At 45.9% G+C, this 12,789-nt stretch overlaps 1 protein-coding gene across 2 annotated transcripts in view; it reads right to left on the bottom strand.

Annotated features, from left to right (window-relative positions):
- Positions 1-12,519, bottom strand: part of CPPED1 (calcineurin like phosphoesterase domain containing 1) — a 92,147-nt gene extending 79,628 nt beyond the window's left edge. The window contains exons 1-2 of one of the 2 annotated variants that reach the window (XM_090024300.1): positions 12,364-12,471; positions 8,199-8,259 (exon numbers count right to left, since the gene is read on the bottom strand). Coding sequence is in view for 1 of the 2 variants with exons in the window: in XM_090024299.1 (XP_089880425.1) it covers positions 12,364-12,427 (64 nt within the window). In the remaining variant the exon portion in view is untranslated. Of the gene's footprint in view, positions 1-8,198; positions 8,260-12,363 lie in introns of both variants that reach the window. The other variant, XM_090024299.1, reaches the window with a different exon arrangement.
- Between the last annotated feature and the right edge of the window lie 270 nt (positions 12,520-12,789).

Below are 12,789 nucleotides of genomic sequence, written 5' to 3'. Positions count from 1 at the left end.
GATGAAACCCCAACAGCTGGGAGATTCCAGCCTCGGGGTGCATGAAACCCCCAGGGCTTCCCTTGTATTGGCAATAAGGCGCAATGGGATCTAATGCTCAATCATGACTCCTGGCTATGCACGTGTGGCTTGGCATGAGGCACAATTATGGATTGTGCATTAGATCCCATTGCACCTTTATCTGCACATGTAGGGGGTCCAATGGCATTACAAGCCATTGATCTGCAAGTGTAGGGGGTTCATCAGTACAAGCAGTGCAGCAGCAAGGAGGAACAGGAGAAAGCAAGAACCTCTTAGAAGTCAGAGAAAGCCAGGGGCTTCAATTCATCAGACGTACACCAAGCAGATGTTTATGCCAAAGGTTAACTCTGAGCAAGATAAAGATAGGACTCCTAGGACCTACCACTTTTCTAGTACCTTGGGGTAAAAGGTTGGCTTATCATCTGAGTGTTGCTTCTTAACAATGTGGGTCTCTTTCAGATTGAGCGGTCTATTTAGTCCTCCAGGAGTCAAATATAAATTTTCAAGGTTCATGCATGAACACACTGGTATGAGTGGGTGGGATAGCTATGCATGGTGATGTGGAAAGGGAGAGTTTGATGTGATTATATTAGAAAAAGAGTAGTTCATTAATACAGAGATTCTGGAAGGATAATTGACAGAAGAAAGGAGAAACAGAAGATGCAGGGGTGGAGGTAAAGAACAATGTGGGAAAAGGAAAGATTAGAGAGTTAAAAGGAAGGAATAAACAATGGAAAGAAATTTAAAATTATGTTAAAAAACACCATTATCTACATCAAAGAGGGTGGGGGGAAGGAAGTAATGATGAAATGGAATGAAGCCAAGATGGGAAAGAAGGCATAACAAAGAGAGAAACGCATGAAGCCAGGGTGTGTATGCAGTTTTTAATATATTTAATTAATTTCACTTGCTTTTGTTAATTTAGCGACCAGGTTTTGTGTGGTATAATTTATCAACATTGGGGGAAAATGAGGGACAAAAAAAGAGAGTGACAGAAGATCAAGAATATCTTCAACTTTTTCTGATATTTGACCAGTCCAAAAAAGAAGTTGTGGTTGAGTGTCGTTTAACGAGTGCTCATCTATAGAGTCATCTATAGAGGTGCACTCCAGGTGAGAGCATCGAGGCTAGAGATGCCAAATTGGGAATATTTTTCCTCTCTTTGCTGTGTATCGAGCAACTTACATTCAAGAGAAATAAAAACTGGTTCTTCAGATTCACAAAGCCTTTATTACTTTTTCCTTAAATGAAAGAACAAATTCAGGCTCTTGCAAACTCCTTAAACAGGGCTAATGTCTGGATGTTGTACTGCAACATCTCTTAATGCTAATGCATGGAGTCATGAGAGACAGCGGAACAGTTCTGAACACCCATGATCTGGAGAGATGAACTCAAAAGTGGGAGAGGTACAGAGAAGAGCAGCAGGGATGAGTAGGAGAATGGAGACCTTCTCCTGAAAGAAGAGAAAAGAAAGATTAACTTTTTGGGGGCAGAAAATGAAAACTGCAAAGATAAATCCTTTATCTCTGTAACTATGTAAGAGTAGATAAAATGCAAAGAAGAAAGTATTGTTTAAGCTAAGCCAAGGCTGAAACAGGACAAATGAGTATAAAACTGGCCATGAATAAGGAAATTAGAAGAACATTTCTAACCAAAAGAGTTAAAGTCTGGAATAGCTTCCAATAGCATTACTGAAAAAGAAATCTAACTGGTTTTAAAATGGAGCTTGATAATTTTGGGAGAGAGATTACATGCCTGGTTTTCAGCAGTGGCAGGATACCAGACACAATGAGCCTGGAGAGAAAGACCTTCCCTCCTACGTTCCCAAAAGATTCACCAATAACGTGCAAGGGGTGAAGCAAGAGATGAAAACCTGAGTCTCACTAAGAATATGGAACTTTTTTTTTTCTGAAGCAGGAGCAAACTCAAAGGTAACAGAAATGGGGAAACCTTAGAATTTCTTCAGATGCTGATTAAGAACAGTGCCATAAACTGTAAGATAGCTCACACTGCCTTTTTCATAACTCTGAATGACTCTTTTATGGCATTAGTGTTTCCATAAAATTTGCATATAACTGTGAAAAACTTCCGGTTATTTTAACTGATCAAATGTTATTTGAGATTTAACAGTTGTTCTTTTGTTTCCATTAAACATTCCTATATAAACAGGACAGCTTCCTTTCTTCATCATGCGCCAATTTTTTGCTTTATTAAATAGGGCTGGCCGTACAAGAATTCCATGTCTACACAAAGTTTGCCCTTTTTCCAAAGCCAAAGAACAAGAGGTGCTTTGGAGCATGGACTTGAACTTAGCTCCTCTCACACCCCCAGCAAGTGTCTAACTACCAATATAGCAAGTCTCTCCCTCTCTCACTTCTACCCTCTCTCTTCCTGTTGGAGCTGTTCCCCTTTTTATAAATAACACATTCATTGGGTCAGCGATAGACTGACTCGACAAATATAAATATTGCCTACTGCATGTGTGGTGGATATGGATGATGATCTGAGAACCACATTTTCTGTTTCCTGCAGAAAAATGAGGCTTTTCCCCTTTAAAGGGAAAAAAAAAACCTGGGAAGCCATGGGTTTCCTCTTGCAGGCTGACAGTTTCAGCTTGCAAAGAGCTGCTTGAGGCTGGGGGGAGTGAGAGGACTATCAGATGCAGGGGTCCACATGCATGTGCCCAGCAGTGCAGCCAGGCAGTATGATGGGGAGCAACTCTCACAGCTGCCTGCAGGAGCTGCCTCTGTGGCCGAATGGGTGGGACCTAGTACAGGAAGAAGTGCCACGCTGCCCTGCCCACCCAGCAGCAGTGGGAGGGCACAACCTTCCACTGCCAACATGGCACCTCACCTTGACAGCCATAGCAGCACAGCGGGCATGGGGTTCCTGGCAGCAGTGCAGAGTTGTGCACCTGTGCTGCAATGGGCAGGCAGGGGGTGTCTCACCTTGGCGGTCATGGAGGTGCAGTGCTCTTTCCCGTGCTGGGTCCTGCCCGCTGGGCTGTGGAGGCAGCTCCTGCCCAGTGCCAGTCTAGCCAGGCTGCAGCCCCATGCCCTGCTGTGGGCATAGAAATCTGGGAGGACACATGCCCCCTCATGACCTCCTGATGCATCGCCTATGCTCACACACCCCCTGCCCCACATGCACACTCCCTTTTCCACACACTGCAGGGTTTGGGCCTGAGGGCAACAGGTTAGCAGTGAGGGGGCACCAGCAGCAGGGCTGGGGGTGGTCTGTGGGTTGGGAGTGAGGGGACACCAGCAGGGTCAGGGGGCTGCAGGTCAGGAGTGAGGGGCACCAGCAGGGCTGGAGGGGTGGGGGACAGTGGGTTGGGAGTGACGGGCAATGGCATGGGCAGGGCAGAGCACTGGCGTATCAGGGCTGCTCGGTGCACAAAGCAGTGGAGGAGCAGCTACAGCTAGGCTCATGTCCTGGTGAGTAAAGCAGGCAGGGGGAGCTCTGATCTTCCATGATAAAAAAAACCAAAATCAAACACCAAAATATACATGTATTTAGAATATATTGTGTTATTATGACTGAGGCACTGGTAGGGTTCCAGATGACTTTAAAACTCTAAATATATCAACAAAACATGTTCAGCTGACACCTATACATACACATATAGTGGCATCTCATTTTATTATGGAAAAACACACATTTTGGGTAGGTTTTTTTACAGTAAGATAATTTGGGATTTTTAAACAGAGAAACCAGGATCCCCAGTGATAACTTGCTCTGAACCAAGCAAAACAGGAATTTGAACCTAGGTCTTTCACACCCCACCGGAGAATGCCCTAATCAACTGTTGGTCCATTGGCTACTCTGAGTGTCTCCCTAGCTTCCACTCCAGAAATTCAATCCAGGAGTTGAGTAATCTTCCTGACGAGTTTCTTTTGTGCTCTAAAATTCCAAGAAAATTTTCATTTGGGGGAATGGGGATGTGTCAGTGTTTTCCTTCAAGAATATTTAAGTTTTTACCTTGGAGGAAGGGAGGGGTCTTCAAGAATCTCAGCCCGGGAGTTAAGTTGATCAATAAGGCTGAATTACATTCTTTTTCAGGACTACAGAGGAGCTACACAGAGCAGCAAACTTCATATTACCTAGGTCTTATTTCACTTTCTGAAGTCAGACATACATTTAAAACTGTGTAACGGTCAAGTGTCTTTAAGCCTGTTGATATCCAGTTAAATGAACCTCAAAGAACAAAAGATTGCCTGAACTAATTGCTCCACAGCTCTCCCTAGAGAAATTAATTCCAATGAGTCTGGAAAAATTCCATGCCCCACAAGAGCATACAGAAACTAGAACTGACAAGAGCCAGCCCCAGCATGGACTGATTTAAATCAATTAATTTAAGTCACCAAGTGGAAAGCTTCAATTTACATAATAGTTTTAATCAATTTTTTTTTTTAGTTAAAAGTATCTTTTTAAAGAAAGGTGAATTCTCATTGGTTAATATAATTATTAAAGGTTGTAGACTTTACAATTAAATAGAGCCTTTACACTAGATTACATATAACTTTTCACTACCCAAGAGGGGACATTATAAACATTTAACTGATTATATGGCTTAATGTTTTCAGAGTCTTATAAATTTCATATTTACTATGCTAGAAAAGGGTGAATAATACATTGCTTTATAATTCATCTTCTGCTCATAATGTGTGTCAAGAAGATGCATTAAAATAAAGAGTATAAACCCAAATTGGCTCAGTGGATGATCCTGGTGAGTTATAGCACGGGTGGCCAACCTGAAATGTGTGCCAAAAGTGACATTGGCAGCCTCTGTATGAGGCACGTCACAGATCAGGCGCAGAAGCAAATAGGGCAACAAGCAGAAAGTGGAGCAGCTGACTGGGTAAGAAGCACAGGGCAGGGAGCAGCAGATTGGGCAGGGGAAGGGAGTCAGAGTGGCAATCCTGGAAGGCCTAAGGCTTAATTTGTGGCACATCAGCTGAAAAGCTTGGCCCCTGCTGAGTTATAGATGGCAACTCCCAAGCCCAACATCTGTTATAACTTTGCCAGCCTCTGAACACCCATAGGATCAAACCCTTAATATGACCTATTGTGCCACGTTTATAAATCTTGACCTCAAGTATCATCCCCAATTCTTTAAGTAGAAAAGCACACATTTTGCAACTCAATGTTTTTTAAGCAGAGGGTTATAGATTCAGTATACTAATTTTAATTTTAAGGAGGTTAGAGAGACAGTTTGGGCCTTAACACGTTTTGTATTAAATTCAGATTTTTAAAAAGAAAGATGTGTTGTAATTTAAATGCCCCCCCACACACACACATTTACCAACTCAGGGCAAGCCATTTTAATCCTGACATGTCTTTAATTATAACTTTATCCCAGACTACCAATATGTAGATCACACCCAGTATAAACTGTGCATCAGAAGTGCATGCTCTGTCATGGCAAGCCCTAAATCAGTCTCTTTGGGACATGGAATATAGGACACAGTTCAATTTACAACCTACCAGCTAATCAAGCAATCACACTCAAAAACTTGTTTTTTAAATGAGACATGCCACTTCTTAAAGAGCTGTTAGACTAACTGTATGAAGTCTCCATACACAGAACTTAGAAACGCCTATGCTAGCCTAACATTTTTTTGGCTGAATATACCAAGATTTGACTACAGTTCGCTCTGAATATTACCCACTTGCTCCAAGCTAAAGTAATATTTTTAATTCAAGGAAAATTGCGAACTAACAATATCCCACATGCAGAGAATACATTTTTGTCATTAATTTTCAGCACTTTAGTTGGCTTTGACCTATTCTGATAATTCATATAACATACGGATGCATAGCTCCAAATACAACATGCATCTGTGATTAGTAGTCAGGGTAGGCTTACATATTGAGGCAGAAGAGAACACAAGGTTTTTATAGCAGCTGTAACATTAGAAATATATACTGGTAATGTGGGCCTTTATTCCTCAAACAGCCTTTTTGGCATGAAACATACCAATGACAGGTACATCACGGCACCTTTAAAAAGATGTTCACCAACAGGGCTTATGAGCCTGTACATTTCATAAGATGACACAAACATTGTCAATCATTAGGCAGACCTTATCTTTGATTCTTATTCATTCTGCTCCAACATATGCCAAGATATCTGCACAAACACAGGATCAACGCAATATCACATTAACTGCTGAGGAAGACAAGTTGGCAGAGGGTGCCAGTTTTTGTGTCTGATCTCACTTTTTGCTTCTTCTTAAATGGCCTCTTGAGAAATTAATCCTAACAAGTTAGTAGCAATGCACTGCAGGAGAAAAGCTCATTAGAAAAGAGACTGAGCCCATCAAAAGGCATTTTAGCGACACTACGTTTTTAAGTCTTTTTGGTGTCTTGGCCTGACTTCTCTAGTTATTTTCTAACCATCTTCATTTCTCACACATTTTCTTGTGAGAGATGCAATGCTCTATTAAATGATTGCATACAAGCATTAGATACAAGTGCAGCATCAACAGCATTTTCAGAATCCACAACACTTTTTGAAATAAAGACAGTCTATATAAAGCTCATTTTTCCTTGAAAGCAGTACCTATTAGAGGTGTACCAATATATTGGTCCAGTATTGGATAGGCACCAATATAAAGAAAATTGTTGGTATCAAAAATCGGCCTGATATAGCCGGTAATTTGGCCGATAAATTATGTACAGTGCAGCACATGGGCAGTGAGGAGCACAGCCTGGCAGCTTGAACAGCAGTATTCAGCTGGTAAGTCTGGTGTGGTGGAAAGGGAGGGGTGCGGGAAGGCGCTTGGGGCAGGGCAGATCAAGGCCCCCGCAGCAAGGGAGGAGTGGGGCAGGGGCAAATGCTGCCCAGCCAGGGTGGCGTGGGTGTGGGATGGAGCCACAGCTCGTTTGGGGGGGGTGGGAAGGGCAGCTCCCACTGCTGTGCACTGCTCATCCAGGAGCCACTCGTCTGGCAGCTCCTGCCGCTGCTTCTGCTGCTTGCATGGAGGGGTGCCGCCGGATCCGCATGGGGTGGGCTCTATCCCAGCAGGGGCTGGGCTGCGCTCAGGGCGGTGGCTGTGGCAGTGGGAGGGGGCTATGGGGGCCTGCAGCCACCCCAAAATTCACAACAGCCCCCCCCCCCCCAGCGCATCCTGGCCCAGCTGCCATCCAGCTGGGAAGACCTTGGCACAGTCCCAGCCCCAGCCTGCCCTGTTCCATGCAGATCCAGGGGCACATGTTCCCCTGAATGAGCAGCAGGAACAGCAGCTCCTGCAACGGGAGCAGTGGCAGAAACTGTCGGATAAGCTGCCAGACGAGCAGCTCCCAGACAAGCCCTCCCACCCTCTCTGGACAAGATGCAAATCTGTCCCACGCCTACCTTGCCCCGGTTGGGCAGCACTTGCCCTAGTCCCTACCCCAACCCCACTCCTTCCTCACCGCAGGGACCTTGATCTGCACCCCACGCACCCCTTCCCTTCCATTCCACCATAGTAGACTTACCAGCCAGACACTGTTCTTCAAGCTGCTGGGCTGGTATTGGAAATCAGGCTGGTATCGGCCAATATGCCTCCTTAAAAATCAGCTATTGGTATTGGCCCCAAAAATCTCTATTGGTGCACCCCTAGTACCTATGCAGCTACTATGCCACCTAAGTAGAATCAAAGCATTTTTATATCAAGATGATGATGAATACAGTATAATAATGCAAACAGAAGAGACCCAAGAAATGTCCATGCTTGTTGACAAACTGTCAAAAGACATTGACACAGCTTCTTCCCCAAAAAAAGAACTCCTGAAGTACACTGTCCCAAGTGCTGTCTGTTAGTATGTATTAAATACCAAGCAAAACAAAGTATTCTTACTCATATGTTTACAACGTTTTGTAATCAAGTACTTAAAACGTAAATCTCCCTGTCTGTCTGTTTTCAAATATGGAATACTATGAAAAATAATCAGGTTTGCATTTCTTTTCCCTTAGCAAAGTTTTTGAAAAAAATTAACCTTACAGCCAGATGTCACATTGCTTAAACTGTAGTTTCCCCCCATATCTAAGAATACAGAAGAAACTGCTTCATACAGGGAGAGAAGTGGAAATGGCATTTTTACAGATCAAGCAAAAGGAAAGGAGATGGAATGTTCAAGCCAAGACAATCTTTATACATCATAGGGTGGTAAAGGAAAAAAAATGTATTTACCTTGTAAATACTTGTTTTATAGTTACCTCCAAGAGAACATTTTTAGTCCTAAACTGGCTTGCTTTAAAAAAAGAGAGAGATTTAATGAAAATACTTTATATTTACAATATCTTTCTAATGCTAAAATTTCTCAATAATTATGACTTTCAAATTGTGGCCATTATTATTTGTAAAAGCTGATACATTTTAATGCAGTCTTTAGTTTCTGTCTTCCTTAGAGACCTCCAGAGAATAAACCATGAAACTTCTGCTCTACGGCCAAGGTAAACTGTTTTGTGATCTCTACTGCAGTTTAAAAACATCTGTTGAAATCGTTTTCTGGGAACTTGTTTTAAAATCACCATCAGATTTCTCTCCCCAAGGGAATTACCAGCAGAACTTTGCACCTAGGTCACTTGCAGTACTAAACTGCAAGATACTAACAAAAATAACCAGCTCCTGAGAACCTATCTCCCTACGCCATAGGCACCACATACTCCTATCATCACTTGTACAATCACCTTTATTTTTCCCAAGTCCTATGTGCCATATTTACTGGAATCCAAGACAAAGTCTTTTGCCCCATTCAACATGGGGAGAAAAGTCCCATGTTTTAGATTCAAGTACAGAGTAAAGGGTGGACAGGCAGCTGCTGCAGCTCTGACTCTGGCCAGAAGTCTAGGTCAGGGCCAGTCAGGGCTGCAGCAGTTGCCAGACCCCAGCTCTGCCTCTACCTCCTTCCTCCTGCTCCTGCTTAATGTCAGGAGTGGCTCTGGTCACATTCTCTTCCAGGAAGAGCATGTGGAAGCTCTGGCTCATCCTGGCCATGCGGTCAGTGCCAGCAATGGCAGCTCTGGCCCGAGGTGCTGCTGTGTGGCCACACAAGAGCTGGAGCTTCCACGGTGCTCCGTGCCCTAGAGGAAATGGAGTTGAAGTTGCAGGGGGAGGTTAGGAGACAGGCAGCATGGGGGACAAGTGGTGGGGGGCCTAGGGGGCCATCTGCTCCCTTGCAGCAGCAGTGGCAGGGAAAAAATTAAGGTGGTCCTCTGATCATTAGTTTCTATACATGAAAAATTAAAACAAATTATAAATTTTCTATATATAGAATCTAATTATTGGGGGGGGGTGGTCATCCTAAATTCAAAGTCACCTAGGATTTAGGTAAATAAAATGCTTGAAAGCCCTCTCTCCTGTCATTTCCAAGCCTTTGCTAAATATGCTGACAGAAATATGATCATATTTTGAACTTCCTTACAGCATCTTTTTAGGGCATTTTAATAACGTGCACCTCATTTGGCAAAGGCAGCTGCTACCTGAACCACAGAAGGGGTTGGAAACTTCCCTAAAGCACCAGTGCAACTGTTCAAGGCATTGGGGATTCTGAAACACCAGTTCTCCTGGGCAGGCAGGACAGGAAAACAGATCAAACAATTCCAAAGTCTAGAGAGATCCATTTTGCCCATAACATTATAAAAGCAAAGTGCACAAAAATATTGTTCTGGAATAACAGGTGGAGAAGTGGATCTATAACAACGAGATGGGGAAAAAGGCCACCAGGTAGTGTTTCAATGAAAAAAGTACAATCATAGCCCAGAGATGTGGGTTTTTTGGAAAATTTGGAATTTTAAATTTTTCCAATGCCCTGAATAAAGCCAGAACTGATTTAGCATGTTTATCTGACTTCTATTTAATAAACAAAACTAAAAAAGTACCCGTGTTAATTTTATGTCCCAAAAGCCACAAGTATTTGAACTGAAATATTTGATTAGGAAAAAAATTAAATACAGCACACTTAATGTGGTTTAAATGTTATATTAAAAAAATTCAAAGCTCTATGTGGAAAGAAGTTATTTTTATTGGAATATTTGTAAAAATGTAAAGACAATACACAATAGCATGTACTTCCCTTGCATTGTTTGTTTAAATTTAAGGAAAAAAACCACAAAGGCACTGAAAACTGTTGACATACTAATTTTAGGGCACCCAAAGAGCTGTGCATGATGTGCTGTGCTTTGGTTTTGATTTGACTGGCATAGCCAATTAGGTGAATTCATAACTTGATTTTTGGCTTGGATTATTAGGTGAGTGTATTTACCCTCCTGTTTACAAATCAATAAAACATATGTACTCTCTCACACACTTCCTAGGGATAATCACCTGAAAAATATTAAAATTACAACTTTGAAACTGCCAAGCTTGCCTAATATGCCGGCCTGCCTACCTGTCTATGGGGCAGTCTGCCCAGTCTCGCCTGACATGACTTTGCTGCTCCCATAAACTGGTGGTATAATGCAGGAGACTGCCTATTTCCTCACCCAATGCTAGGGGGTGTTATCTGCAGCTCCAAACTGTCCCTACACCACAGCCCATTCCCCATAGATGGCATCTCAGTTCTTAGTCTTCGGCCCCACACTGGGCCCTATAACCCTTGAGTCTGGACCCCAACTAGACCCCCTTCCCATCAGGCGGCCTCATTCTGGGCTGCCTAGTTCCCTGCACTCTTCCCTGTCTTGGGTGTGGCCCCCCCAGGACTTTTGACCAGAGACCCTGGCCTCACCTCCAAGGCCAGTCAGAACCCCAGGCCCTCAGCTCTGGACATCCCTCATGGTGCCCTTTGCCCCTTTTGACCACAGCACTGACCAGCCGAGGGTGCCTCAAGTCAGGCTTCTGAGCAACTAGCCCACACACTCCAACAAGGGTCCGCCTTCTCAGGCCCTGCTATGGGATTACCCACCCTGCTGTGGGAGCTGGGGTTAAGGCGCCCTGACCCGCCTCTTATGGGGGTGGTAAGTAGCTTGGCATTTCCTGGGGGCTCCCATACCACTAGGAGCCCCACCAGGCCACCCGTCCCTGGCCAGGTGCAGTTTTAGGTCATGCCCAGGACCAACGACCTTCTGCTCTTACCTCAGGATATCCCAGCTTCCAAGCGAAGTGGTGCTGGCTCCTACCCTGGGGGTCTTTAAGAGGAGGCTGGATGAACACCTTGCCAGGGTCATTTGACCCCAGTACTCTTTCCTGCCATGGCAGGGGGTCGGACTTAATGATCTGCTCAGGTCCCTCCTGACCCTACCAACTAGGAAACTATGAAACCCCTGGGGAAGATCAGGAGCAATGGATACAAACTCCTGGAAGGTTATTTCAGGCTCAATTCCAGGAAAAACTCCTTCACAGTCAGGGTGTCCAGACTGTAGAATAAAATCCCTTCAGTGGTGGTAAGGTCATCTACCCTGAAAAGCTTCAAAAGGAGACTGAACAGTCACCTCGCTGGGGACTCCAGTTGTCTTTTCCTGCCTAGTGCAGAGGGACTGGACCTGATTATCTACCAGGTCCCTTCCAGCCCCTGAGAGTCTATGAATCCCGCACAGCTCAGCCAGGCCGTGTTTCTGCTTGGGCTGGCAGCACCAAACTGCAGCCTTTACAGACCTGGTCCTCAAAACGGATGCCGCCATGAGGCACCTGCTGGCTGCCTGTCTCTGCCCTGAGGGTGGCAGGCACCCAAAGGTGCACTGGCCACATATTGTATTGGTATCCATTCATTGTTACTAGTGAATTTGATTAAACTATTATTTTTAGACGGGGAACATTTCCCACAGGAAAACAAAGTGGTGGAAAATTTTTCTGTCAAAGATGGCAGCTAGGATCGTGTGGAGGAGACCCGCGGCCATGAAACGGGAAAGCACAAGAGAAGGCGTCTGATCTTCAGTGCCAGAGTAAAGTCACTTGGGCCTAAAGGATCACCTCTTCCAACAGTGTGTTATTAAAGCGTGCCTCACGCTGAACTTCAGCTTTTACCAGAAAAAGAAAGGAACAAAGTAAACCTGTAACCCGAGGGCAAACACGGGCCTCCCACACGGGGCTGTGAAACGTGACCGCGGGGAGGGGGGACCCGGCTGACAAAGCCGCAGCCCGCGGGAGGCACTTCGGAAACGCGGCTCCGGCCGGACCCGGACCCGCACGCGGAGCGGGGCCGCGACGTTTCCCCTCCCACCGGACACTGCTTCAGCTCCGGAGCGCGCGCGCAGGCGGGGAGGGGAGGGGAAGGGAGCGCGGCTCGCAGGCCCAGCCGCGCGGGAGGAGCGCGCACGGAGGCTCCCGGCGCGGAGGCCGAGACAAGGGGCCGCGGGACGCCCGGCCCGGCCGCAGCAGCTTCCCCCGCACCCCCAGGCTCCCGCCCCGCGGCGCCCACCTTGGCGGAAGCCGCGCACGGTCCTGCCCCGCGCCCTCGCGAATACATCCTGCCCCTCGGCCATGGCGGCCCGTCGGAGCGGGGAAGTGCCGCCTCGCTCAGGGGCGGGCCCGGGCCGGGCTGCTCCGCCCTAGTCACCTGCTGGACCCGGCCCCACCCCCGCCCTGCGCCCGGCCTTCATCCTCGGCCGGGCTCTGTGTGTGGTTCGTGTGCCTGGATGTCCTGGGCCTCAGTCCACTGCGGAAACTACAAGTACCCCTTAAGAAAGGAGGCCACTGGGGACATTATACCGATCATGGGAGACTGGGGACCATGTACCCCCCTTCCCCCGTGACCAGTCAGCAACGGGGGGGATCCTGCTACGCCAATCTCACCGACTTCCAGAAGTGTCCGACGTGTGCCTGCTCCTCAGCTGGCACTGGTGCT

The sequence above is a fragment of the Crocodylus siamensis genome, chromosome 12 (assembly GCF_052110815.1).
Source record: "Crocodylus siamensis isolate JL-2025a chromosome 12, ASM5211081v1, whole genome shotgun sequence".
Classification (NCBI taxonomy): Eukaryota; Metazoa; Chordata; order Crocodylia; family Crocodylidae; genus Crocodylus; species Crocodylus siamensis.
This window is presented reverse-complemented; position numbering and strand designations above follow the sequence as displayed.